General features: G+C 40.3%; 1 protein-coding gene across 1 annotated transcript in view; it reads left to right on the plus strand.

The window, feature by feature from the left end:
- The first annotated feature begins 681 nt into the window (after nucleotides 1-681).
- The window catches only part of LOC128662938 (sodium-coupled monocarboxylate transporter 1-like), a 204,308-nt gene continuing 177,384 nt past the window's right edge, over nucleotides 682-27,605 (plus strand). The window contains exon 1 of the mRNA XM_053716996.1: nucleotides 682-1,032. Within this exon, the coding sequence (XP_053572971.1) occupies nucleotides 682-1,032 (351 nt within the window). The remainder of the gene's footprint in view (nucleotides 1,033-27,605) is intronic.

Below are 27,605 nucleotides of genomic sequence, written 5' to 3' on the forward strand. Positions count from 1 at the left end.
TTTTCTCTATTTACAGAGAATACATGAATAATGTGTGCCTATTTTGGTGTACATTAAAGTTTTAGGCTTATTGTATCCAAGACACATTAAAGGATCACTGAACCCAAATTTTTTCTTTCATGATTCAGATAGAGCATGCCATTTTAAGCAACTTTCTAATTTACTCCAATTATCAAATTTTCTTTATTCTCTTGATATCTTTATTTGAAATGCAAGAATTTAAGTTTAGATGCCGGCCCATTTTTGGTGAACAACCTGGGTTGTTCTTGCTGATTGGTAGATAAATTTATCCACCAATGAACAAATGCTGTCCAGAGTACTGAACCAAACAAATAGCTTAGATGCCTTCTTTTTCAACTAAAGATAGCAAGAGAACAAAGAAAAATTGATAATAGGAGTAAATTACAAAGTTGCTTAAAATTGCATGCTCTATCTGAATCACAAATCAGTGTCTATTTAAGTATAACAAAATAATCATATGATACCCAATTGTCTCTACACTTTCCGAAACTTACCAAAGATTTCTTTGGCATGAAATGTTGAAAGTTGGCAGCTAAACAATATGTTTAATTAATGCTTGGTGTTTATCATGAACTCATATAAATAAACCTATTCTTCCACAAGCAAAGTCAGTTACTGAATATTTTGCTGGTGCTAGTAGCTGTCTGAAGAAGAAAAAAAATGTCTGGTCCTGGTGATACAAATCACTTCTCTCCTTGGGACTATGTTGTGTTTGCCCTGGTGTTGCTTATCTCTGCTGCTATTGGAGTCTATTATGCATTTACTGGAAGGGGAAAGACAACATCTAAAGAATTCCTTACTGGAGGCCGTAGTATGAGCGCTTTTCCAGTTGCTCTGTCCCTCACTGCCAGCTTCATGTCTGCGGTGACTGTCCTGGGAACGCCTGCCGAAATATACCGATTTGGAGCCATTTTTAGCATCTTTGGTTTATCGTTCATTTTTGTTGTTATCATTTGCGCAGAAATCTTTCTCCCATTTTTTTACAGACTTAATATTGCCAGCACTTATGAGGTATGATGTAGTAAATAATAGCTGTATCCCAAATCATTTATTCTAAAATGGGGGAAATGTTTTTAACGTGCTATTAATATAATAACTGTAAATCTGCTGTCATTCAATTGGTAATTGATGACTGCACTTTAAATTGGACAATAATGTGGCTGTGTTTTTACATACAGAGATCTAAATTAAAGGGACATAAAACTGCAATAAGGAAACACTCTAATGCGTTTTAACGCATGTATTATTGCACTATTGCTTGTTTATACCTATCTGTTTAATCCCCGCAAATAAGTAAAGCAAATAGCAAAAAGTAAGGCCCAAATCTACAATGCACTGCAAATCCTGAACTGAACAAATCCACTTAGCCAATCATATGTATAACTGCCAGACATCCTCCTGCTAGCACCAATGCGGCATTGATGCTCTGGAACTGACTTCAAATATGTGTTTAACTTCTTTTCTGGTGTTAAACATTTAGTTATAGGCAAACAATAGTGTACTAAAGCTGTAGTGCATTAGAGGATTTTCTATTGGAGCTGTATGCCCCCTATAGTAAGAAGGGAGAGATAGGCAAGACATATGGTATTATAACTTGTGGCATGCATTTGTTTTGTTTGTTTTATGCTAATCCCTCTTGGTACCATCAGTGCATGGACACCTGTGTTCATATAGTTTTTAATGGATATTTATGAGCAGAAGATTTATGGGTAGTTATATGGGTAGTTATATATCTTATAATTTAGAAGACTGACAAAGATGGCTGAAAGATAATACTACTATACTAGTGGAGGTTGTGTTACTGAGGGCTTTGTATGTTAGGGGCAGGATTCAGATTTTTCTTTGCCCTTAAAAATAAGGAGAGACACAACAATGTAGAATGTTTTAGCAATATATAAAAATGCTCCCGATATAAAGATTCTGTAAATTATGTTTCAACTTAAAGAGACATAAAAGTACAACCAGTAAATAATAAAATATTAGAACATTTATTGTTGCACAATTGCTTGCATTTAACTAGCTGTTTAACCACTGCAGATGTGTTAAACACATTGTTAAAATCAATTTAGAGCAGCAATGCATTACATTTTACGAGGTCACAAAATAAATCACCAGGTGTTAAGCACAAATTGCCAATTTTCCCCTTAGTTGTGACTATGCAAGATATTTTCTCTTTTGCATACTCCTTTATTAAAGGGACAGTCAAGTCCAATTTTTTTTTCATGATTTAAATAGGGCATGCAATTTTAAAAAACTTCCCAATTTACTTTTATCACCAATTTTGCTTTGTTCTCTTGGTATTCTTAGTTGGAAGCTAAACCTAGGAGGTTCATATGCTAATTTCTTAGACCTTGAAGACGGCCTCTAATCTGAATACATTTTGACCACTAGAGGGCATTAGTTCACATGTTTCATATAGATAACATTGAGCTCATGCACGTAAAGTGACCTAGGAGTGAGCACTGATTGGCTAAACTGCATGTCTGTCAAAAGAACTGAAATAAGGGGGCAGTCAGCAGAAGCTTAGATACAAGATAATCACAGAGGTAAAAAGTATATTATTATAACAGTTTTGATTATGCAAAACTGGGGAATGGGTAATAAAGGGATTATCTTTCTTTTTAAACAACAAAAATTCTGGTGTTGACTGTCCCTTTAATGGGTGGGACTGAAATTTCCATAGGAATATGTATTTAATGTACATTCACGTGATATCCTGTAAGCAAATGAGATCTATAGAAACCGGGAAAAAATAGAAAATCACAACAGCAAAACTGAGAAATGAGGGTAAGCTAATATGTTATTTTAATCTTTAATTTTTGAAAAATATGATCTGTAAAGTGAGTTTTTGATAAACGTAACATGCAGTGTGATAACTAGAAACCTCAGGGCCCTGGTTCAAGAATCCACGAAGCCCGCTCCCCCCAAAAAAGCATAGTTTTGATACATTCATTTATTTAGGTTTATTTATTTAGGTTTTCATAAAAGCGATACTTGCGCTCCACTGTATAATATCAGCGCATGCTAATTTAGCTCTCCACTTTTAATCTAACCCTTATTTTTTATTTTAACCACAAACATTTTCTAGTTGAAGGAAGTTATGTAAATTGTACTCGTTCATAGAATACTCTGAACATTACTAGGCAGGCAATATGGATAACCCGTTAATTTATGAACACAAACCAGTTTGTCTGAAATCATGCACGAGAAGTTGCAACACTAGTTTCCTTTAAAAAGACCTTCATGCATACACACATATAGATACAAATACCCAGTTACACACACACACATACATACACACACTAACACACAAATACAAACACTCTCAACACATACTGTATCAATTGAGACTGTATTGAACAGGGCCAAGTCAGTGACTGATTGGTAGCTACATACATGTACCGCTTCCAACTAGCTTATTGGCAGGGTGACCATATATTCAAACTGAATACATGAAATACTTTTTCAGATACAGTTTAATATATATATATATATATATATATATATATATATATATATATATATATATATATATATATATATATATAAAAGAATTCTCAAATATAGAGGGCCAAGTTAAACTTTATTTCCAAATGATTGCAAAACCAGTAGAGAATGTCGACGTTTCAGGCCTTTTTCAAGAAAAAAATGTTATAATTCATATGAGAGCAACATAGCTCTAGCCGGCGCTCGTGCCGTGCACCCAAATGCTAAGCCAAAATAGCCATGGCTTTTTGGGGGGGCCGAAACGTCGGCAGTCTACTGGTTTTGCAATCATTTGGAAATAAAATTTAACTTGGTTTGCAAAAAATCCTGTGAGTGCCCTCTATATTTGAGAATTCTTTTCTATATGCACCATTGAGGATAGCACCCAGGTAGTGGATATACCCACTATATATATATATATATATATATATATATATATATATATATATATATATATATATATAAAAGGAGCAATAGGTCCAGCACAAATAACAGTTCAGAGTTGTTTAGCAAAGTGCACGGTAGCCAGAGTGTCCTGCTCACCTCTCATATATAAGTCCAAGAGGAAAAAAATGAATGGCTCCGGCACTGTTTCTTTAAAAGTGAAAAAACCTTTATTAGGTGACATAATGAACAGACAGCAATGTTTCGGGTAACGCAGACCCTTAATCATGCTATGGATTGCTCTGCAGCACAGCTTTAAATAGGCCAGATGGCTTAATTACAAACATATTAACTCCATATTGGCTAAACTTTTTTTGACCATTGATAGAGATTACTACTGCCATCTATTGGGCCAATTCATGAATTGCACATGTAGAAAAACAGAATTTATTTTTTTAAGTCTAAACAAAAATGTTAAGTACATATGTAAAGTTAAACACATGAGCAGTGATGCAAAGTTTAATCATGACATCCAAAATTAAAATGCATATATATATGAAGAAAGATAAAATTTATAAAAACAAATGGAGATCATAATCTCTATTCAAACCTACAGGATGTAGAGTTTTAAGTTGTTGAATCCACCATACCTCTCTCTTTTTGAGTTCAAGTTCCCTGTTCCCTCCTCTCCTAAGTTTAGGGATATGATCTATTATTTGGTACCTAAGTTGGCTAACTGTGTGTCCCATTTCAAGAAAATGGGAAGAAACTGGAAGGGTTTTATCTTGGCATCTAATTGAAGATTTATGCCCACTAATCCTATCTCTGATGGGGCGTGTAGTTTCCCCTACATAGCCCATCCCACACGGGCATTTTAATAGGTAGACCACAAAGTCTGTGTCACAGGTATAGTACCCATTAATTTCCCGAATTTTCCGGTCATTGGTTTGTGCTATGTGTTTACCTTTTATCATAGCATTACATTGTGCACAATGAAGACAGGGGTATGAGCCCTTTTTTGGGGTAGTAAGATAGGTAATCCTACTGGTGTTTGTACTGCCAATGTCAGCCTTAACTTAAATTTTTTTCTGTTTTTCTACATGTGCAATTCATGAATTGGCCCAATAAATGGCAGTAGTAATCTCTATCAATGGTCAAAAAAAGTTTAGCCAATATGGAGTTAATATGTTTGTAATTAAGCCATCTGGCCTATTTAAAGCTGTGCTGCAGAGCAATCCATAGCATGATTAAGGGTCTGCGTTACTCGAAACGTTGCTGTCTGTTCATTATGTCACCTTAATAAAGGTTTTTTCCCTTTTAAAGAAACAGTGCTGGAGCCATTCATTTTTTTCCTCTTGGACTTATATATGAGAGGTGATCAGGACCCTCTGGCTACCGTGCACTTTGCTAAACAACTCTGAACTGTTATTTGTGCTGGACCTATTGCTCCTTTTGTATGTTACCTTCCTGTGGAGGTCTCGAGCACAATATACACTTGATGGAGGTGCAAAATGAAGGTTTGGATGTTTTTTCATACTCGGATGTAGATGCCTCTAGGATAACAGCTCTTGCAAGAGGTTCAAGAGAATTCCTTAGAGACACAGCGAACACCAATATGTCAAAGAATTGGGAAAAAGCACGCAAAAAATTGTTATCCTATGAGCTACACAGTACCACCTTGGCTGAATACTACAGGGTAAGGCGGATTCCAAGAGGCCTGAGAATCAAGCTAAGACCTACCATTATGGCCAATAATGAAAAGTATCGCAAAAGATTTGAGTGCATTTTGAATAAGTGTTCCTTCGACATTATTGTGTGGACAGTTGACTACCTCCAGGAAGAAATGGACAAACAAAAAGTGTTGGTTACAGAATGCGAACAAGCATTGAATATCCATTTCTCCAGGGAAGAACTACAAAATATCAAAGCAGAGGTGAACAAACTGTTGGATGATTACCAAAAGGAACTTAAAGAAATTAAAAGACAAAAGTTTACAAGAGACGAAGAAGATTACCAGCAAGATCGTGTATACAGGTGGTCACATGATAGTCGCGGCCGTGACGTCATGTGGAAGCGGCAAGGCAGAGGCGGAGGGGCATGGAGAGGAGCGAGACACGCTCCGAAAACAACCGCAATGGGCAACTCACCTTCCAGTTCCTCTGAGGATTTTTTCAGCTCCTGTACAGAAAACGATACCGGAGGGGAGGAAAGAAACACTGGCCCCAGTGGAGACTACACGCCCCATCAGAGATAGGATTAGTGGGCATAAATCTTCAATTAGATGCCAAGATAAAACCCTTCCAGTTTCTTCCCATTTTCTTGAAATGGGACATACAGTTAGCCAACTTAGGTACCAAATAATAGATCATATCCCTAAACTTAGGAGAGGAGGGAACAGGGAACTTGAACTCAAAAAGAGAGAGGTATGGTGGATTCAACAACTTAAAACTCTACATCCTGTAGGTTTGAATAGATAATAGATATTATGATCTCCATTTGTTTTTATAAATTTTATCTTTCTTCATATATATATGCATTTTAATTTTGGATGTCATGATTAAACTTTGCATCACTGCTCATGTGTTTAACTTTACCTATGTACTTAACATTTTTGTTTAGACTTAAAAAAAAAAAATTCTGTTTTTCTACATGTGCAATTCATGATTTGGCCCAATAGATGGCAGTAGTAATCTCTATCAATGGTCAAAAAAAGTTTAGCCAATATGGAGTTAATATGTTTGTAATTAAGCCATCTGGCCTATTTAAAGCTGTGCTGCAGAGCAATCCATAGCATGATTAAGGGTCTGCATTACATGAAACGTTGCTGTCTGTTCATTATGTCACCTTAATAAAAAACCTTAAGGTTTTTTCACTTTTAAAGAAACAGTGCTGGAGCCATTCATTTTTTTTCCTCTTGGATACAAATATACACACACATACAACTTATTTTACTTTTTTCAGTGTAGTCATTTCATAGGTTGGCCTATGCACACAAATGAGATCGTAACATTCTATTTTTATAAGCTTGTATTATTACACTGAGCTACAAATAACTATAAAATAAAATATAATACAACCATCCAACAAAGCAAGAGAATTAGGAATTGTTTTCAATAATATACAAAAATATATATTTTATATATTATTTACTAAGTGTGTGACAAAAAAAGAATACAAGTCTCAGGCCAATATAACATATACAATGAATTCAGAATCTGACACAAACATAAAAAAACAATAGAAAGTTGTCACTATAATCCACAGACAAATGAAAATAAACTGCACAATAAATATCCAGGATCAAAATAACACAAGATTAGCATCACCTCTCCCACTCTCAGATCCCACCTGGATAATGGTTTGTTAATGTGGATCTATGCTATCCTGAATATATTGATCTAAATCAGATACAGTTGGACTAATGACATGTATTTCTCTAATGCAACAAGTACAATTCCTTTTTAAAAGCCTTCTTCTGATGCATATAGCTCCGCTCAGAGTTATTAAAGGTATTTTTAAAGCGACATACGCATAAAACTACACATATATGTAAACAACACATTTTACAATATTTTCCACTTAAAGGGCCATTATACACTCATTTTTTCTTTGCATAAATGTTTTGTAGATGATCTATTTATAAAGCCCATAAAGTTTGTTTTTTTTACAAAATGTATAATTTTTCTTATTTTTAAAGAACATTGCTCCGATTTTCAGACTCCTAACCAAGCCCCAAAGTTTTATTTGAATACCGTCAGCTACCTTCTCCAGCTTGCTCCTGTTTATGTAAAGGGTCTTTTCATATGCAAAAGAAGGGGGGGGGGAGTGTCTTATTTCCCACTTGCAGGGGGCTTTCCAACTGCCTTTTCAACAGAGCTAATCTGAAAGCTTCTAAGTAAGTTTTTAAACCATTTTATACTGGATTTTTATATCAGTATCTTATTCTTTATAGTAGTGTCTATTACATGCAGTTATATGAAAATGAGTGTATACTGTCCCTTTAATGATGACCACATGTACCCAGCATCCCTGGTGGTGTAGTGGTGATGTCATCATGCTGGTCCTGCTTCTGCATGGTGAGGGATATGAATGGTGTGGCTTAGAGGGATAGCTAGGCATGGCTGCAAAAAATAGGCCACACCACCATTACGTACCCCCACTCCCATCCGGCCCCTCCCACTACCATCCCGGGCCCAAGCAGTGGCGGAACTTCAGGACCATGTCCCACCTCTTGACCTCCCACTCGAGTGGTGGACCTGCAGGGCCCTGTCACACTTTCAACCTTTGCAACCCTGGTAGTTCTGGTGATATGTACAGGGCAATTTAGGACTATATTTAAAACCTTGTCACTTGTTGATTTTGTGATTTAAAGTATAAGAATTTTGTACAAATATACACAGTATACCTATTATGCCTGCATACAAACATCATTCAGATTGTTTAACACTTTTCAGGACGGATTTGAATTGCAAAAGTTTATTTTTACTAATGCAAATGATGTTTATCCTAGACACTGTACACAGGGCTTTGGGTATACCTTCACACTATTTTGTGTGTTCATTGTACCTCTAGTAGTGACAAACATATTGTTCTGCAGAAGTAAAATGATAATTTTTACAGTGTGAATTTTTATTTAGCGATTCACAATTATTTAAATGGGAGGCGCAAATGGTAAATACCGGATGAAATTAAGCAATCGCAAAGCAGAAAAATAAGGTCAGTGTAACTGTAGAGGGACATTAATAATTAGACAGAAAAACTTAACAAATTAAGGTGAACAATAATTAATTGATGGCAAAAATGTAAACTCAACCTAATTTACAGTAATAAGTCTATGGGCCATATATTCATGAGCTCTCCGCTCAGGCCAGATGATTTAAGGCATCTTGTCAATATGGAGAGGTCCCTACAAATATGTTAGAAACATACATTTTAATTTGAAAGATGATCATCTCAATATGCAGGTTCTCAATGTGCAGAAGAAAAGGTCTAAAAACAAATCCCAAAGATTTTGCTTGATTTCTCTTCATGTCAGCAAGCTTTGGAATTTCAGGACCTACATAAGATAGCAGAATACGCAAAAAAGGGTAATTAGCAATATTATGATCCTTACATGTTTATGGATAATAGTTTTATTATTAAAATATATGTTTTAAAAATGTAGCATACTTATAAAATATTTAAGTAGCTAAAGTGTTAAACATGTTCAAACATGAGCTAGTTTTCCTACACTTTCCATCATCTATTTTTTGTGTTCATTATCATATTGGCATCTAAAAAATAAATACTAGAACAAATATTATTACACAGAGTAGTAGGTTTAGACTAGGTTGCCATGCTTACACACAATTAATTCCATTACCAGACTTTAACCCTCACTTTTATAAATAAAGGTGTGTGCAAGCTCACAGCAACAGAGGTTTTACTGATTGAAATTGTATTGCTTCTGTCTCATAGAATTAGCTCTAGGTAAACATAGAAGTCACAATTAAGTTTCACAATTCGAATAGAGCGTACAAGACAAGTGCACACCCCTGAGCCTACTTCAGTATGCTCTCTTCTTATGGAAAGGACCTTTGTTTCAACAAAGGCTACAAAGACAAATAAGTGGATTTAATCATTTAAAGCAACATTAAACTCCTGGGTACATTTACAGTAGTATGGTCACTACTCTCCATGCTAGTGTCTTACCTACTGTACCTGCAGCTCTCTTTAAAGCATTTCTCTTATTTTAACCCAGTACAGAAGACAGTTGGTAAAGCTCTGCATTTTTACACTGAGTGCCGCCATATTGTAGCTCTTGTATTGTTGCGTCCTGTGATAGAAGTGTCGCGATTCTACAAATCAGTGTTTCTATTGGCTTATTGACAGCTGTAATTTGTACTTTGGATTAGCTTGTAGAATACAAAGCAAAAGTTTTACACATTTCAAGGATTTTTTTAAATCACAGTTTTAAAGTTCCATAACAAATATAAAAAAAACCTCAGGAATAATACATAAGACATTCAGCCACTGCAAAAATGTACAACTCCTGCTCTGCATTGTGCACTGTAAACTGAAGTGCACAGTAATGGTAAAGAAGTCAACAATATCACAGATCTGTGAATGCCCACTGCTTCTGTCACAGTGTGTATGAATATCCTTAACTGTTGAAACACCCTGTATGTTGCGCTGTTGTTGAGGAGTTTACTAGTTTTGTTAACCACATTAAAGCTGTGCTAGTACTGCATGCCTCACTTCTGGAGACTTCTGTAAGACTTGCGCTATAAACAAGACAAGATAAGAGGGCATGTGACCAACGTAGTCTGTACATCAAAGATGGCAGCTCCCAGTGCGAAGATGTAGAGTTTCACTAATCAGCACTTGTAAATGGTTAAAATAAGAAATCAATTTAAAGAGAGCTACAGGAACAAAGGCAAAACCAATCCCATGGTGATCAGTAACCAAAGGAAAGTAGATGTGTCCAGTAGTTTAATGTCCCTTTAAGCACAATGCATTTTTGTATTGCAAACTCTGTCTGAATAACAGTAGGATAATTTATATTCAAAATATGCTATATAGTGATGTCGCGAACATAAAAATTTGGGTTCGAAACGGTGAATGCGAACTTCCACAACTGTTCGCGAACGGGCGAACCGGGCGAACCGCCATAGACTTCAATAGGCAAGCAAATTTTAAAACCCACAGGGACTCTTTCTGGCCACAATAGTGATGGAAAAGTTGTTTCAAGGGGACTAACACCTGGACTGTGGCATGCCGGAGGGGGATCCATGGCAAAACTCCCATGGAAAATTACATAGTTGATGCAGAGTCTGGTTTTAATCCATAAAGGGCATAAATCACCTAACATTCCTAAATAGTTTGGAATAACGTGCTTTAAAACATCAGGTATGATGTTGTATTGATCAGGTAGTGTAAGAGTTGTGCCCGCTTCACAGTGACAGACCAAACTCCCTGTTTAAAGGGACAGTCTACACCAGAATTTTTATTGTTTTAAAGATAGATAATCCCTTTATTACACATTTCCCAGTTTTGCATAACTAACACATTTATAATAATATACTTTTTTACCTCTGTGATTATCTTGTATCAAAGCCTCTGCAAACTGCCCCTTTTTTCATTTCTTTTGACAGACTTGCAGTCTAGCCAATCAGTGCCTGCTCCCAGATAACTTCTTGTGCACGAGCAAAGTGTTATCTATATGAAATACGTGAACTAACACCCTCTAGTGATGAAAAACTGTTAAAATGCAATCTGAAAGAGGTGGGCTTCAAGGTCTAAGAAATTAGCATATGAACCTCCTAGGTTAAGCTTTCAACTAAGAATACCAAGAGAACAAAGCAAAATTGGTGATAAAAGTAAATTGGAAAATTGTTTAAAATTACATGCTCTATCTGAATCATGAAAGTTTATTTTAGCCTAGACTGTCCCTTTAACACACCGCAAACAACCGCAAACAGTCCATTTGCACAACCGCAAACTCTCCATTTGCATTGAAGGTCTCTTCCTCCACCCAGCCACGTACAACACCAAGGGTCCCCGAAAGGTGACAACAAGCCCCCTGGGACGCCTGCTGTGTTTGGTCTTCCACCTCCTCAAAGCCACCTTCCTCCTCTGACTCCTCTTCTTCAGACTCCTCTCTCTGCGTTGCCTCTCTCTGCGTTATTATAAGGTGTGTTAAGTAGTACTATTCCTATCAGTTTAATCCCTGTTACGTCCCCTATCAGGGGACGTGTATATGGCATTGATTTTAGGAACCGGGATATGGAAAAAGATGCTTGGTAGGACCTCCTACTTCAAATTTGGGGCACTGCGCGTGCAATCTAATGTGCCACCAGATAGGAGTGGTGTGTTAAGTAGTACTATTCCTATCAGTTTAATCCCTGTTATGTGCCTTTTTTTTGGTTTGGTTTTTGAAGCCACAGTGCAGCACCAGAGGCCAGAAAAATTAGGCATTTACACATGCCTGAAAAATTAGGTATTGTTGCAGCCGCTGCTGTAGCAGCGGCCAGAAAAATTGATGTTTGTTTCCCAGGCAGAAAGTGCCCTAAAACATTGCGGCTTGAACCTTAGTTGGTGGCGGATAAGTCACGCAAGTCATCCGGCATTCAGAGATAAAATACAGCAGCGTGTGGACCATTTTTAGCCCAAGGCAGCTCATCTCATCATTAGTCGAATGTATCGCCCACTGTCAGTCCCTTCGGGATCGATCCCTCATTCATCTTAATAAAGGTGAGGTAATCTAGACTTTTTTGACCTAGGCGACTTCTCTTCTCTGTGACAATACCTCCTGCTGCACTGAAGGTCCTTTCTGACAGGACACTTGAAGCGGGGCAGGCCAGAAGTTCTATCGCAAATTGGGATAGCTCAGGCCACAGGTCAAGCCTGCACACCCAGTTGTCAAGGGGTTCATCGCTCCTCAGAGTGTCGATATCTGCAGTTAAGGCGAGGTAGTCTGCTACCTGTCGGTCGAGTCGTTCTCTGAGGGTGGACCCCGAAGGGCTGTGGCGATGCGTAGGACTTAAAAAGCTCCGCATGTCCTCCATCAACAACACATCTGTAAAGCGTCCTGTCCTTGCCGGCGTGGTCATGGGAGGAGGAGGATTACTTTCACCTCTTCCCCTGTTAGATTCCCGTTGTGCTGTGACATCACCCTTATACGCTGTGTAAAGCATACTTTTTAATTTTTTTTGGAACTGCTGCATCCTTTCCGACTTGCGGTAATTTGGTAACATTTCAGCCACTTTATGCTTATACCGGGGTCTAGTAGCGTGGACACCCAGTACAGGTCGTTCTCCTTCAGCCTTTTTATACGAGGGTCCCTCAACAGGCACGACAGCATAAAAGACCCCATTTGCACAAGGTTGGATGCCGAGCTACTCATGTCCCGTTCCTCGTCCACAGTGATCTCACTGAAGGTATGTTCTTCCCCCCAGCCACGTACAACACCACGGGTACCAGATAGGTGACAACGAGCACCCTGGGATGCCTGCTGTGGTTGGTCTTCCTCCTCCTCCTCCTCCTCAAAGCCACATTCCTCCTCTGACTCCTCTTCCTCACAATCCTCTTCCAGCGTTGCCGCAGGTCCAGCAAGCGATGCTGATAAGGCTGTTTCTGGTGGTGATGGTGACCACAACTCTTCCGCTTCCTCTTCACGCTCATCTACGGCCTGATCCAGCACTCTTTGCAGGGCACGCTCCAGGAAGAAAACAAATGGTATGATGTCGCTGATGGTGCCTTCAGTGCGACTGACTAGGTTTGTCACCTCCTCAAAAGGACGCATGAGCCTACAGGCATTGCGCATGAGCGTCCAGTAACGTGGCAAAAAAATTCCCAGCTCTGCAGAGGCTGTCCTAGCACCCCAGTCATACAAATAGTCGTTAACAGCTTTTTCTTGTTGGATCAGGCGGTCGAATATTAGGAGTGTTGAATTCCAACGTGTCGGGCTGTCGTAAATCAAGCGCCTCACTGGCATGTTGTTTCGCCCCTGGATATCTGAAAAGTGCTCCATGGCCGTGTAGGAACACCTGAAATGGCCACACGCCTTCCTGGCCTGCTTCAGGACGTCCTGTAAGCCTGGGAACTTATGCACAAAGTGTTGTACGATCAGATTACACACATTTGCCATGCACGGCACATGTGTCAACTTGCTTAAATTCAATGCCGCCACCAAATTTATTCCGTTGCCACTAACCACTTTGCCGATTTACAGTTGGTGCGGAGTCAGACACTGATCCACCTGTGCGTTCAGGGCGGACAGGAGTGCTGGTCCAGTGTAACTCTCTGCTTTCAGGCAAGTCAACCCCAAGACGGCGTGACACTGCCGTATCCGGGATGTGGAATAGTACCTGGGGAGCTGGGGGGATGCCGTTGATGTGGAGCAAGATGCAGCAGCAGAAGAGGACTCAGCCGAGGAGGTTATGGAAGAGGATGGAGTAGGAGGAGTAGAGGAGGTGGCAGCAGGCCTGCCTGCAAGTCGTGGCGGTGTCACCAACTCCTCTGCAGAACCACGCATTCCATGCTTGTCAGCCATCAGCAGGTTTACCCAATGCGCAGTGTAGGCGATATACCTGCCCTGACCATGCTTTGCAGACCAGGTATCAGTGGTCAGATGGACCCTTGCCCCAACACTGTGTGCCAGACATGCCATTACTTCCTTTTGCACAATCGAGTACAGCTTGGGGATTGCCTTTTGTGCAAAGAAATTTCGGCCAGATACCTTCCACTGCGGTGTCCCAATAGCTACAAATTTTTTGAACGCCTCAGACTCCACCAGCTTGTATGGTAAAAGCTGGCGGGCTAAGAGTTCAGTCAAGCCAGCTGTCAGATGCCGGGCAAGGGGATGACTTTGTGACATTGACTTCTTACGCTCAAACATGTCCTTGACAGACACCTGACTGTAGGCAGATGAGCAGGAACTGCTCAAGGCGAGACACAGAGTGGCGGATAGTTGAGAGGGGGCAAGGAGGACAGCAGTGGTTGACGTGGCTGAAGATGCTGGACTAGGAGGAGGATGGCGGCTTTGAGTTTGTGTGCTGCTTGTACTCATGTGTTGATCCCATAGGCGTTTGTGATGTGCGATCATGTGCCTTCGCAAAGCAGTTGTACCTAGGTGGGTGTTGGACCTCCCACGACTCAGTTTCTTTTGGCACAGGTTGCAAATGGCATCGCTGTTGTCAGAGGCAGACACACAAAAAAGATGCCACACTGCTGAGCTCTGCAATGACGGCATTCTGGTGGTGGCAACAGCATGCGTTGATTGGCGTGCTGTCTGGCTGACCCCGGGTGCCGATGCATGCTGTCTGACTGTGCCACTAGCTCCTTGCGACGACCTCCCCCTCCTTCCAACTCATCTCCTCCTCCTCCTCTCTGTCTCCCCATCTGAACTTTCCCCCTCTTCTTCTTCTCTTCTAGCGGGCACCCACGTGACATCCACGGACGCATCGTCATCATCAACCACTTCACTTGTATCTGACAACTCAACAAAGGAAGCAGCAGTGGGTACAACATCATCATCATCACACCGTACGTCCATGTGTGTAATGCTGCCTGACTGAGACATATCCCTGTTATCTACATCCTCTGGTAATAATGGTTGCGCATCACTATCACTCATTTCTTCCAACTGATGTGTAAATAACTCCTCTGACAGATCAAGTGAAGCGGCTGTGGTGCTAGTGTTGGTGGTGGCGGCAGGCGGGCGAGTGGTAACTTGAGAGGTGCCCGAAGCTAAGCTGGAGGAAGATGGTGCGTCAAGGTTCCGAGCGGAAGCTGTAGAAGATTGGGTGTCCTGTGTTAGCCAGTCAACTATGTCCTCAGAACTGTTCGAGTTCAGGGTACGTGAACTCTGAACACTGGGCATTATTCTAGGGCCAAAGGGAATCACAGCACCACGAACACGACGGCCCCAGCAGGGTGGCCTGCCTCTGCCTGTCATTTTTTTTTTGATTAGTGGTACTATGCGTGCAAGCTACTGTGACAACAGATATGAGTGGCACTGTGCACTGGCAGAAGTTGGCAAAATAGACGCTGTATGCCTGACACACACGCTTGCAGACAACTAACTGCTATTCAATCTATTACAGTCAAAACTGTATTTTTTTTTTAATGTACACTACTGTTACATTAGATATGAGTTGCACTGGGGTGACACTGTGCCCTAGCAGGCACTGAAACGCACACGTGTGAAGGAAACTGACTGCTATTATTTAACACAGTCAAAAAAGTGTTGTTTTTTTTAAATATACACTACTGTTACACCAAATATGAGTTGCACTGGGGTGACACTGTGCCCTGGCAGGCAGGCACTGAAACGCACACATGTGAAGGAAACTGACTGCTATTATTTAACACAGTCAAAAAAGTGTTTTTTTTTTTTTAAATGTACACTACTGTTACACCAGATATGAGTTGCACTGGGGTGACACTGTGCCCTGGCAGGCAGGCACTGAGACATATACGTGTGAAGGAAACTGACTGTTATTATTTAACGCAGTCAAAAAAGAATTTTTTTTTTTAAATCTACACTACTGTTACACCAGATATGAGTTGCACTGGGGTGACACTGTGCCCTGGCAGGCAGGCACTGAAATGCACACGTGTGAAGGAAACTGACTGCTATTATTTAACACAGTCAAAAAAGTGTTTGTTTCTTTTTTAAATCTACACTACTGTTACACCAGATATTAGTTGCACTGGGGTGACACTGTGCCCTGGCAGGCAGGCACTGAAACGCACACGTGTGAAGGAAACTGACTGCTATTATTTAACACAGTCAAAACAGTGTTGTTTTTTTAAAATGTACACTACTGTTACACAAGATATGAGTTGCACTGGGGTGACACTGTGCCCTGGCAGGCAGGCACTGAAACGCACACGTGTGAAGGAAACTGACTGCTATTATTTAACACAGTCAAAAAAGTGTTTTGTTTTTTATAAATCTACACTACTGTTACACCAGATATGAGTTGCACTGGGGTGACACTGTGCCCTGGCAGGCAGGCACTGAAACGCACACACGTGTGAAGGAAACTGACTGCTATTATTTATCACAGTCAAAAAAGTGTTGTTTTTTTTAAATCTACACTACTGTTACACCAGATATGAGTTGCACTGGGGTGACACTGTGCCCTGGCAGGCAGGCACTGAAACGCACACGTGTGAAGGAAACTGACTGCTATTATTTAACACAGTCAAAAAAGTGTTGTTTTTTTAAATCTACACTACTGTTACACCAGATATGAGTGGTGGCACTGGGCAAGTGGGCACAGTATACGCTGTAAGCCTGACACACACGCTGGAAGGCAGGCAACTGCAATTAGATTACACAGGAAAAAAAAAAAAAAAAGCAGACTGATGTTCAAGCCCTAAAAAGGGCTTTTTGGGGTGCTGTCCTTACAGCAGAGATTAGATGAGTCTTTCAGGACTGTAGTGGACACTGAATACACTAGCCTAGCTATTGATTTCCCTATTAAATTAGCAGCAGCTACACTGTCCCTCCTCTCTCGAATGCAGCTTCCAAATGAATCTAAAATGGATGCTGTCCAGGAGGTAGGAGGGTCTGGGAGGGAGGGTCTGCTGCTGATTGGCTGGAATGTGTCTGCTGACTGTGCGGTACAGGGTCAAAGTATTACTCAATGATGACGAATAGGGGGCGGTCGCGGCGAACGCGAACAAGCTATGTTCGTCAAGAACTATTCGCCGGCGAACTATCCGCGACATCACTAATGCTATAGTAACACTGACCACTGTAGATGTGTCACTTTATAAACATGTGCATATGTTTACTGTAAAATCTTTATTAAAATGCAATATAATACAGAATATTTATTATTATTATTATTATTAGCATTTATTTATAAAGCGCCAGCAGATTACGCAGCGCTATACAAAGAATAAAAAACATTACAGGGATACAGTAATACACAAACAAGTACAGTAGGGGTAAATAACAGTTGTAGGTACAATAAGACCTAGATTTGGAGTTTGGCGGTAGCCGTGAAAACCAGCGTTAGAGGCTCCTAACGCTGGTTTTAGGCTACCGCCGGTATTTGGAGTCACTGAAAATAGGGTCTAACGCTCACTTTTCAGCCGCGACTTTTCCATACCGCAGATCCCCTTACGTCAATTGCGTATCCTATCTTTTCAATGGGATCTTCCTAACTCCGGTATTTAGAGTCGTGTCTGAAGTGAGCGTTAGAGCTCTAACGACAAAACTCCAGCCGCAGAAAAAAGTCAGTAGTTAAGAGCTTTCTGGGCTTACGCCGGTTCATAAAGCTCTTAACTACTGTACCCTAAAGTACACTAACACCCATAAACTACCTATGTACCCCTAAACTGAGGTCCCCCCACATCGCCGCCACTCAAATTTTTTGTTTAACCCCTAATCTGCCGACCGCAAAGCGCCGCCAGCTAAGTTATCCCTATGTACCCCTAATCTGCTGCCCCTAACCCCGCCGACCCCTGTATTATATTTATTAACCCCTAACCTGCCCCCCACAACGTCGCCGCCAGCTACTTACAATAATTAACCCCTAATCTGTCGACCGCAAAGCGCCGCCACCTACATTATAGCTATGTACCCCAAATCTGCTGCCCCTAACACCGCCGACCCCTATATTATATTTATTAACCCCTAATCTGCCCCCCTCAACGTCGCCGACACCTACCTACACTTATTAACCCCTAATCTGCCGAGCGGACCGCACCGCTACTATAATAAATGTATTAACCCCTAATCCGCCTCACTAACCCTATCATAAATAGTATTAACCCCTAATCTGCCCTCCCTAACATCGCCGACACCTAACTTCAATTATTAACCCCTAATCTGCCGACCGGAGCTCACCGCTACTATAATAAATGGATTAACCCCTAAAGCTAAGTCTAACCCTAACACTAACACCCCCCTAACTTAAATATAATTTACATCTAACAAAATTAATTAACTCTTATTAAATAAATTATTCCTATTTAAAGCTAAATACTTACCTGTAAAATAAATCCTAATATAGCTACAATATAAATTATAATTTCATTGTAGCTATTTTAGGATTAATATTTATTTTACAGGCAACTTTGTAATTATTTTAACCAGGTACAATAGCTATTAAATAGTTAAGAACTATTTAATAGTTACCTAGTTAAAATAATAACAAAATTACCTGTAAAATAAATCCTAACCTAAGTTATAATTAAACCTAACACTACCCTATCAATAAATTAATTAAATAAAATACCTACAATTACCTACAATAAAACCTAACACTACACTATCCATAAATAAATTAAATACAATTCCTACAAATAACTACAAGGAAATAAACTAACTAAAGTACAAAAAATAAAAAAGAACTAAGTTACAAAAAATAAAAAAATATTTACAAACATCAGAAAAATATTACAACAATTTTAAACTAATTACACCTACTCTAAGCCCCCTAATAAAATAACAAAGACCCCCAAAATAATAAAATGCCCTACCCTATTCTAAATTAATAAAGTTAAAAGCTCTTTTACCTTACCAGCCCTGAACAGGGCCCTTTGCGGGGCATGCCCCAAGAAAATCAGCTCTTTTGCCTGTAAAAAAAAACATACAATACCCCCCCCAACATTACAACCCACCACCCACATACCCCTAATCTAACCCAAACCCCCCTTAAATAAACCTAACACTAAGCCCCTGAAGATCTTCCTACCTTGTCTTCACCTCACCAGGTATCACCGATCCGTCCTGGCATCCGGTGCTGAAGAGGTCCAGAAGAGGCTCCAAAGTCTTCCTCCTATCCGGCAAGAAGAGGATCTTCTTCCATCCGGTGCGGAGCGGGTCCATCTTGAAGCAGCCGAAGCGGATCCATCCTCTTCTTCCGGCGTCTCCCGACGAATGACGGTTCCTTTAAGGGACGTCATCCAAGATGGCGTCCCTCGAATTCCGATTGGCTGATAGGATTCTATCAGCCAATCTGAATTAAGGTAGGAATATTCTGATTGGCTGATGGAATCAGCCAATCAGAATCAAGATCAATCCGATTGGCTGATCCAATCAGCCAATCAGATTGAGCTCGCATTCTATTGGCTGATCGGAACAGCCAATAGAATGCAAGCTCAATCTGATTGGCTGATTGGATCAGCCAATCTGATTGAACTTGATTCTGATTGGCTGATTCCATCAGCCAATCAGAATATTCCTACCTTAATTCCGATTGGCTGATAGAATCCTATCAGCCAATCGGAATTCGAGGGACGCCATCTTGGATGACGTCCCTTAAAGGAACCGTCATTCGTCGGGAGACGCAGGAAGAAGAGGATGGATCCGCGTCGGCTGCTTCAAGATGGACCCGCTCCGCACCGGATGGAAGAAGATCGAAGATGCCGCTTGGATGAAGATGTTTGCCGGTCCGGATGTCCTCTTCTTGCCGGATAGGAGGAAGACTTTGGAGCCTCTTCTGGACCTCTTCAGCACCGGATGCCAGGACGGATCGGTGATACCTGGTGAGGTGAAGACAAGGTAGGAAGATCTTCAGGGGCTTAGTGTTAGGTTTATTTAAGGGGGGTTTGGGTTAGATTAGGGGTATGTGGGTGGTGGGTTGTAATGTTGGGGGGGGGGGGTATTGTATGTTTTTTTTTACAGGCAAAAGAGCTGATTTTCTTGGGGCATGCCCCGCAAAGGGCCCTGTTCAGGGCTGGTAAGGTAAAAGAGCTTTTAACTTTATTAATTTAGAATAGGGTAGGGCATTTTTTTATTTTGGGGGTCTTTGTTATTTTATTAGGGGGCTTAGAGTAGGTGTAATTAGTTTAAAATTGTTGTAATATTTTTCTGATGTTTGTAAATATTTTTTTATTTTTTGTAACTTAGTTCTTTTTTATTTTTTGTACTTTAGTTAGTTTATTTCCTTGTAGTTATTTGTAGGAATTGTATTTAATTTATTTATTGATAGCGTAGTGTTAGGTTTTATTGTAGGTAATTGTAGGTATTTTATTTAATTAATTTATTGATAGGGTAGTGTTAGGTTTAATTATAACTTAGGTTAGGATTTATTTTACAGGTAATTTTGTTATTATTTTAACTAGGTAACTATTAAATAGTTCTTAACTATTTAATAGCTATTGTACCTGGTTAAAATAATTACAAAGTTGCCTGTAAAATAAATATTAATCCTAAAATAGCTACAATGTAATTATAATTTATATTGTAGCTATATTAGGATTTATTTTACAGGTAAGTATTTAGCTTTAAATAGGAATAATTTATTTAATAAGAGTTAATTAATTTTGTTAGATGTAAATTATATTTAAGTTAGGGGGGTGTTAGTGTTAGGGTTAGACTTAGCTTTAGGGGTTAATCCATTTATTATAGTAGCGGTGAGCTCCGGTCGGCAGATTAGGGGTTAATAATTGAAGTTAGGTGTCGGCGATGTTAGGGAGGGCAGATTAGGGGTTAATACTATTTATGATAGGGTTAGTGAGGCGGATTAGGGGTTAATACATTTAATATAGTAGCGGTGCGGTCCGCTCGGCAGATTAGGGGTTAATAAGTGTAGGTAGGTGTCGGCGACGTTGAGGGGGGCAGGTTAGGGGTTAATAAATATAATATAGGGGTCGGCGGTGTTAGGGGCAGCAGATTAGGGGTACATAGGGATAATGTAAGTTGCGGCGGTTTACGGAGCGGCAGATTAGGGGTTAATAATATAATGCAGGGGTCAGCGATAGCGGGGGCGGCAGATTAGGGGTTAATAAGTGTAAGGTTAGGGGTGTTTAGACTCGGGGTACATGTTAGAGTGTTAGGTGCAGACGTAGGAAGTGTTTCCCCATAGGAAACAATGGGGCTGCGTTAGGAGCTGAACGCGGCTTTTTTGCAGGTGTTAGGTTTTTTTTCAGCTCAAACAGCCCCATTGTTTCCTATGGGAGAATCGTGCACAAGCACGTTTTTGAGGCTGGCCGCGTCCGTAAGCAACTCTGGTATCGAGAGTTGAAGCTGCGGTAAAAATGCTCTACGCTCCTTTTTTGGAGCCTAACGCAGCCTTTATGTGGACTCTCAATACCAGAGTTATTTTTATGGTGCGGCCAGTAAAACGCGGGCGTTAGTTTTTCGGGTCGTTACCGACAAAACTCTAAATCTAGCCGTAAGTGAATTATACAAAAGGAGAGGAGTGCCCTGCCCTTGAGCACAATCAGTAGTAGTTCACTTTAAACACAAAGTGGCCTACAGGTAGGGAGGCTCTCAAGCTTACAATCTAAAGGAGAGGGAATGGACACAGAAGGTAAGGGAGAAAAAAAATATGTCTGATATAAGGCTGAGTGAACTGAGAGCGAATGATGACATGGGGGGGGGGGGTTGTGTGTGGTGAGCAAGTGAGATTTGGAAAGTGTAAAAGAATGTGGTAAAATGTCAGTACAAAGGCTGTGAGTCTGAAGTGGTTTCTCTATCCTGGATTATTAGTGACAGCTGCATATAATTACTGTTAGGTGTGTGTATATATTAAGGTAAACAATAGGGTGGTGGGCTAGTGCTTGCAAATCTGGGGTCTGATGTTAGGTGTGAGGCTTGTAAAATGTATTTGCAAATCTGGAGTCTGAGGTTAGGTGAGAGGCTTGTAAAATGTCTTTGCAAATCTGGGCCTCCATTACATATAGAGCGTCGCCCGCAAAAGCCGGCGACGCCAGATTTTGCGCGATTTTGGTATTACATATACGGCGTAGCATACAAGTTACGGCCGTATATTTCACCCGTCGCTCGCAAATTTTACTCCCATAGGCTAACATGGGACCGAGTCGTAAATCGGTGTCCAATATCCAGCGCAAGGCCTTATGTGGCGAAAATGGAGAAATCTTACTCCATTTTCACCTCGCCATAAAAGGCAGCCAAAGCAGGCATTGCGCTGAGTATGGGAGCACCGTAACTCCCGAAAATGCCTGCAAAAATAAACTAACACCTAACGCATGCGCAATGTCTATCTACCTGTCAACCGCAATCCCCCACCGCAATAACTAATAAACTCTATTAACTCCTAAACCGCCATAGCCCACACCGCAAGTAATAACTAATTTATTAACTCCTAAACCGCCATAGCCCACACCACAATTAACCTATTCTAGTATTAACCCCTAAACCACCATAGCCTACATAGGCTATTAAATGTATTAACCCCTAATCTGCACCCGCCAACATCGCCGCCACTATAATAAAGTTATTAACCCTTAAACCTAAGTCTAACCCTAACACCCCCCTAACTTAAATATTATTTAAATAAATCTAAATAATATTACTATTATTAACTAAATTATTCCTATTTAAAACTAAATTCTTACCTATAAAATAAACTATAAGATAGCTACAATATAATTAATAATTACATTGTAGCTATTTTAGGATTTATTTTTATTTTACAGGCAACTTTGTATTTATTTTAACTAGGTAGAATAGTTATTAAATAGTTATTAACTATTTAATAACTACCTAGCTAAAATAAATACAAATTTACCTGTAAAATAAAACCTAACCTAAGTTACAATTACACCTAACACTACACTATCATTAAATTAATTAAATTAATTAACTACAATTAGCTAAAATTAAATACAATTAAATAAAATAAACTATAGTACAAGAAAAAACAAACACTAAATTACAGAAAATAAAAAAAATTACAAGAAGTTTAAACTAATTACACCTAATCTAAGCCCCCTAATAAAATAAAAAAGCCCCCCAAAGTAATAAAATTCCCTACCCTATACTAAATTACAAATAGCCCTTAAAAGGGCTTTTTGCGGGGCATTGCCCCAAAGTAATCAGCTCTTTTACCTGTAAAAAAAGAAATACAACCCCCCCAACATTAAAACCCACCACCCATACCCAACCTTACTCTAAAACCCACCCAATCCCCCCTTAAAAAAACTAACACTACCCCATTGAAGATCACCCTACCTTGTGCCGTCTTCACCCAGCCGGGCAGAAGTCTTCATCCGATCCAGGCACAAGTGGTCCTCCAGCCAGACAGAAGTCTTTATCCGATTCAGGCAGAAGAGGTCCTCCATCTGGGCAGAAGTCTTCATCCAAGCGGCATCTTCTATCTTCTTCCATCCGGAGTGGAGCGTTTCCATCTTGAAGACATCCGACGTGGAGCATCCTTCCTGGCCGACGGACTAACGACGAATGAAGGTTCCTTTCATTTATGTCATCCAAGATGGCGTCCCTTGAATTCTGATTAGCTGATAGGATTCTATCAGCCAATCGGAATTAAGGTTGGAAAAATCCTATTGGCTGATGCAATCAGCCAATCGGATTGAAGTTCAATCCGATTGGCTGATCCAATCAGTCAATGGGATTGAGCTCACATTCTATTGGCTGATTGGAACAGGGTTTATTTTATAGGTAAGTATTTAATTTGAAATAGGAATAATTTAGTTAATAATAGTAATATTATTTAGATTTATTTAAATAATATTTAAGTTAGGGGGGTGTTAGGGTTAGACTTAGGTTTAGGGGTTAATAACTTTATTATAGTGGCAGCAACGTTGGCGGCGGCGGCAGATTAGGGGTTAATACATTTAATAGCCTATGTGGGATATGGCGGTTTAGGGGTTAATAATTAGGCTTATTGCGTTGTGGGGGGTTGTCGGTCTAGGGGTTAATACATTTATTATTAGTAGTGAGAGGGGGGGATTGCGGATATATTTATATTATATATTATATATATATTTTATGTGTTGGGCTATTTTTGGGAGGCATGTTAGACTGTTACGGGAGATTTAAAATTATCTTTACTTTTCTTAGGCGCCGGCAGTTTCTAAAGTGCCGTAAGTCACTAGCGACTCCAGAAATATATGTATACTCCGATGTGCGAGGTGAAATTACGGGCGGCGCAGGTTCCCACGCTTGCACCGAAACCTGCGCTTTATATGGGATCGTGCCACTGGAGTCTGAGGTTAGGTGTGAGGCTTGTAAAATGTCTTTGCCAATCTGGAGTCTGAGGTTAGGTGTGAGGCTTGTAAAATATTTGGGTGTTAAATAGCATAATGGAAAGAACTGGTGGCAGAAATGCTTTTGATGTTTTTAAAGGTAACAACAATGAAGATCTCAGTATGTATAGCACTTAAAGGGACACTGAACCCAAATGTTTTCTTTCGTGATTCAGATAGAGCATGCAGTTTTATGCAACTTTCTAATTTACTCCTATTATCAAATTTTCTTCATTCTCTTAGTATCTGTATTTGAAAAGCAAGAATATAAGTTTAGATGCCGGCCCATTTTTGGTGAACAACCTGGGTTGTTCTTGCTGATTGGTGGATTAATTTAACCGACCAATAAACAAGTGCTGTCCAGTGTTCGGAACCAAAACATAGCTTAGATGCCTTCTTTTTCAAAAAAGATAGCAAGAGAACGAAGAAAAAATGATAATAGGAGTAAATTCGAAAGTTGCTTAAAATTGCATGCTCTATCTGAATCATAAAGAAAAATTGGGTTCAGTGTCCCTTTAACTTTGTCTTAAAACATTATACACTGATACAATTTCTATAAATCTGCACAGTCACATTTTAGTCTTTAGGAATTTCATAAACTCACAAATTATCCAAGAAATCCACAGGTATTATATCACGTATCATTTTACTTCTTGTCCCTGTCAGCTAAATATATCCTCTATTTATTTATCACCAGTTTTCTTAGTCTCTAAAATCTCAGGATAAAGATTCTATATTTAAATCACCTATTTATTTTTTATACAACCATAACAAGCAGACCAGGGTCATTTAAATGAGGTCCTGTCTTGCAAGTCAAGCACTGTGGAATTGCATTGTTTTGCTTTAAAGAGGACAATTTTTATAGATTTGTAGTGATAATTGTAGCAAGCAGAAGGATTCAGTTGAGGACATGCCATATCTTCCATATCTTGAAGGAAAGGGCACCAACACAGCTACAGCTAAATTATCTTTTTTATGGTATACCCATTAACAAGATATTGGGTTGAGGCAGAGTAGTCTGGAACACTTTTTTTTCTTGTGAACAAGTTTACCTCTCCTGGTGCATAATTTTGTAAATTAAAATCAGCATACTAGCATGACAAATTAGTCCAGGTAAATCGAATAAGATGCTTACCATTAGCCAGATTGTAGACAGATGCTTATCTTTAGCCAGCTTGTAGACAGATTCTTACCTTTATTACAATTATTATTATCGGTTATTTGTAGAGCGCCAACAGATTTTGTAGCGCTATAAACAAAGTGGGAGTAAAACAAAACGTTTATAGGGATCAAACGGGTAGAGGGCCCTGCCAAGAGTCACGCTGTTGTAGTCAGCTCTTAAGAAGGTGATTTGCAAACAGCTGGACTCTTAGGCTTACATGCTAACGGGGTTCAGTGGATATCAATGGAGGAGAGGAACTGGTATAAAGAAAGGTTAGTCTAGGTTGTATGCATCCCTGAACAGTAGAGTTTTTAGGGAGCGCTTGAAGCTTTCAAAACTAGGGGAGAGTCTTGTGGAGCGAGGCAGAGAGTTCCACAAGATGGGAGCCAGTCTGGAGAAGTTCTGTAAACAGAGTGTGGGGAGAGAGGAGGAGAGTAGGAGGTCATAAACAGAGTGAAGGGGACAGGAGGGAGAGTATCTGGAGACAATGTCTGAGATATAGGGGGAGCAGTGCAGTTGAGGGCTTTGTATGTCAGAGTGAGAATTGTTTTGCCTAGAGGCAAGAGGAAGCCAGTGAAGGGATTAGCAGAGAGGTGCAGCAGATGAAAAGTGACGTGTAAGGAATATGAGCCTGGTAGAAGCATTCATTATGGATTGTAAAGGAGCTAGGCAGCAGTTGGGGAGACCAGAGATACCAGAGAAGACAGAGTTGCAGTAATCGAGGCGGGGAAGGATAAGAGTGGATTAAAATCTTAGCTGTGTCTTGTGAAAGAAAGATCTGAGTTAAAAGTGACCCCAAGACATCGGGCATGCGGGGTAGGGGTAATGATGGAGTTATCAACAGTTATAGGCCCATATTTATTAAAGGTCTTGCGGACCTGATCCGACAGTGCGGATCAGATCCGCAAGACCTCGCTAAATGCAGAGAGCAATATGCTCTCCGCATTTAACATTGGACCAGCAGCTCACAAGAGCTGCTGGTGCAACTCCGCCCCCTGCTGACTCGCGGCCAATCGGCTGCCAGCAGGGAGGTGTCAATCAACCCGATCGTACTCAATCAGGTTGATTTCCGGCGATTCCTGTCTGCCTGCTCAGAGCAGGGGGACAGGGTTATGGAGCAGCGGTCTTTAGACCGCTGCTTCACAACTTGTGTTTCTGGCGAGTCTGAAGACTCGCCAGAAACACGGCCTTTCAAGCTCCGTACGGAGCTTGATAAATATGGGCCATAGAGAGATTAGGGGAGGAGATTTTGGAAGAAGGGGGAAAATAAGGAGCTCAGTTTTGGAGAGATTTAGCTTGAGGTAGTGAGAGGACATCCAGGAAGAGATGTGAGAAAGACGGTTAGTGACATGGGATAGCAAGGAAAGAGATAGGTCTGGTGCAGAGAAGTGGATTTTGGTGTCTTCGGCATACAAATTATATTGAAAACTGTGGGACTTAATTAGGGAATCTAGTGATGACATGTAGATTGAGAAGAGAAGGGGACCGAGGACAGAGCCTTGTGGTACCCCAACAGAAAGTGGTGACGGGGCAGAGGAGGCCCCAGAGAAGGCTACACTAAAGGTACAGTTTGACAGGTAGGAAGAGAACCACGAGAGGGCTGTGTCACAAATGCTGAAGGATTGGAGAGTTTGGAGCAAAAGAGGGTGGTCAACAGATCAAGGAGGATAAGCAGAGAGAAGTGGCCTTTTGATTTTGCTGTAAGTAGGTCGTTGGTAACCTTAGCGATTGCTGTCTCTGTGGAGTGATGGGGACGAAATCCAGATTGCAGTGGGTCAATGGGGGAGTTTAATGTAAGGAAATGGAATAGGCGTGCATATACTAGCTTTTCGAGAAGCTTTGAGGCAAGAGGGAGGGGGGAAATAGGGCGGTAGTTGGATGGGTAGGTTGGATCAAGGGAAGGTATTTTGAGGATAGGTGTGACGAGTGCATGTTTCAAAGATGAGGGAAATATACCGGTGCTGAGGGAGAGGTTGAAAATGTCTGTGTGTATAGAGGTAAGGGTAGAAGAGAGGGAGGGGAGTAGCTGTGAGGGGATAGGGTCAAGGGAACATTTAGTGAGGTGAGAGTGCAGTATAAGTGCAGAAACTTCTTC

This window comes from Bombina bombina, chromosome 6, assembly GCF_027579735.1.
Source record: "Bombina bombina isolate aBomBom1 chromosome 6, aBomBom1.pri, whole genome shotgun sequence".
Taxonomy (NCBI): domain Eukaryota; kingdom Metazoa; phylum Chordata; class Amphibia; order Anura; family Bombinatoridae; genus Bombina; species Bombina bombina.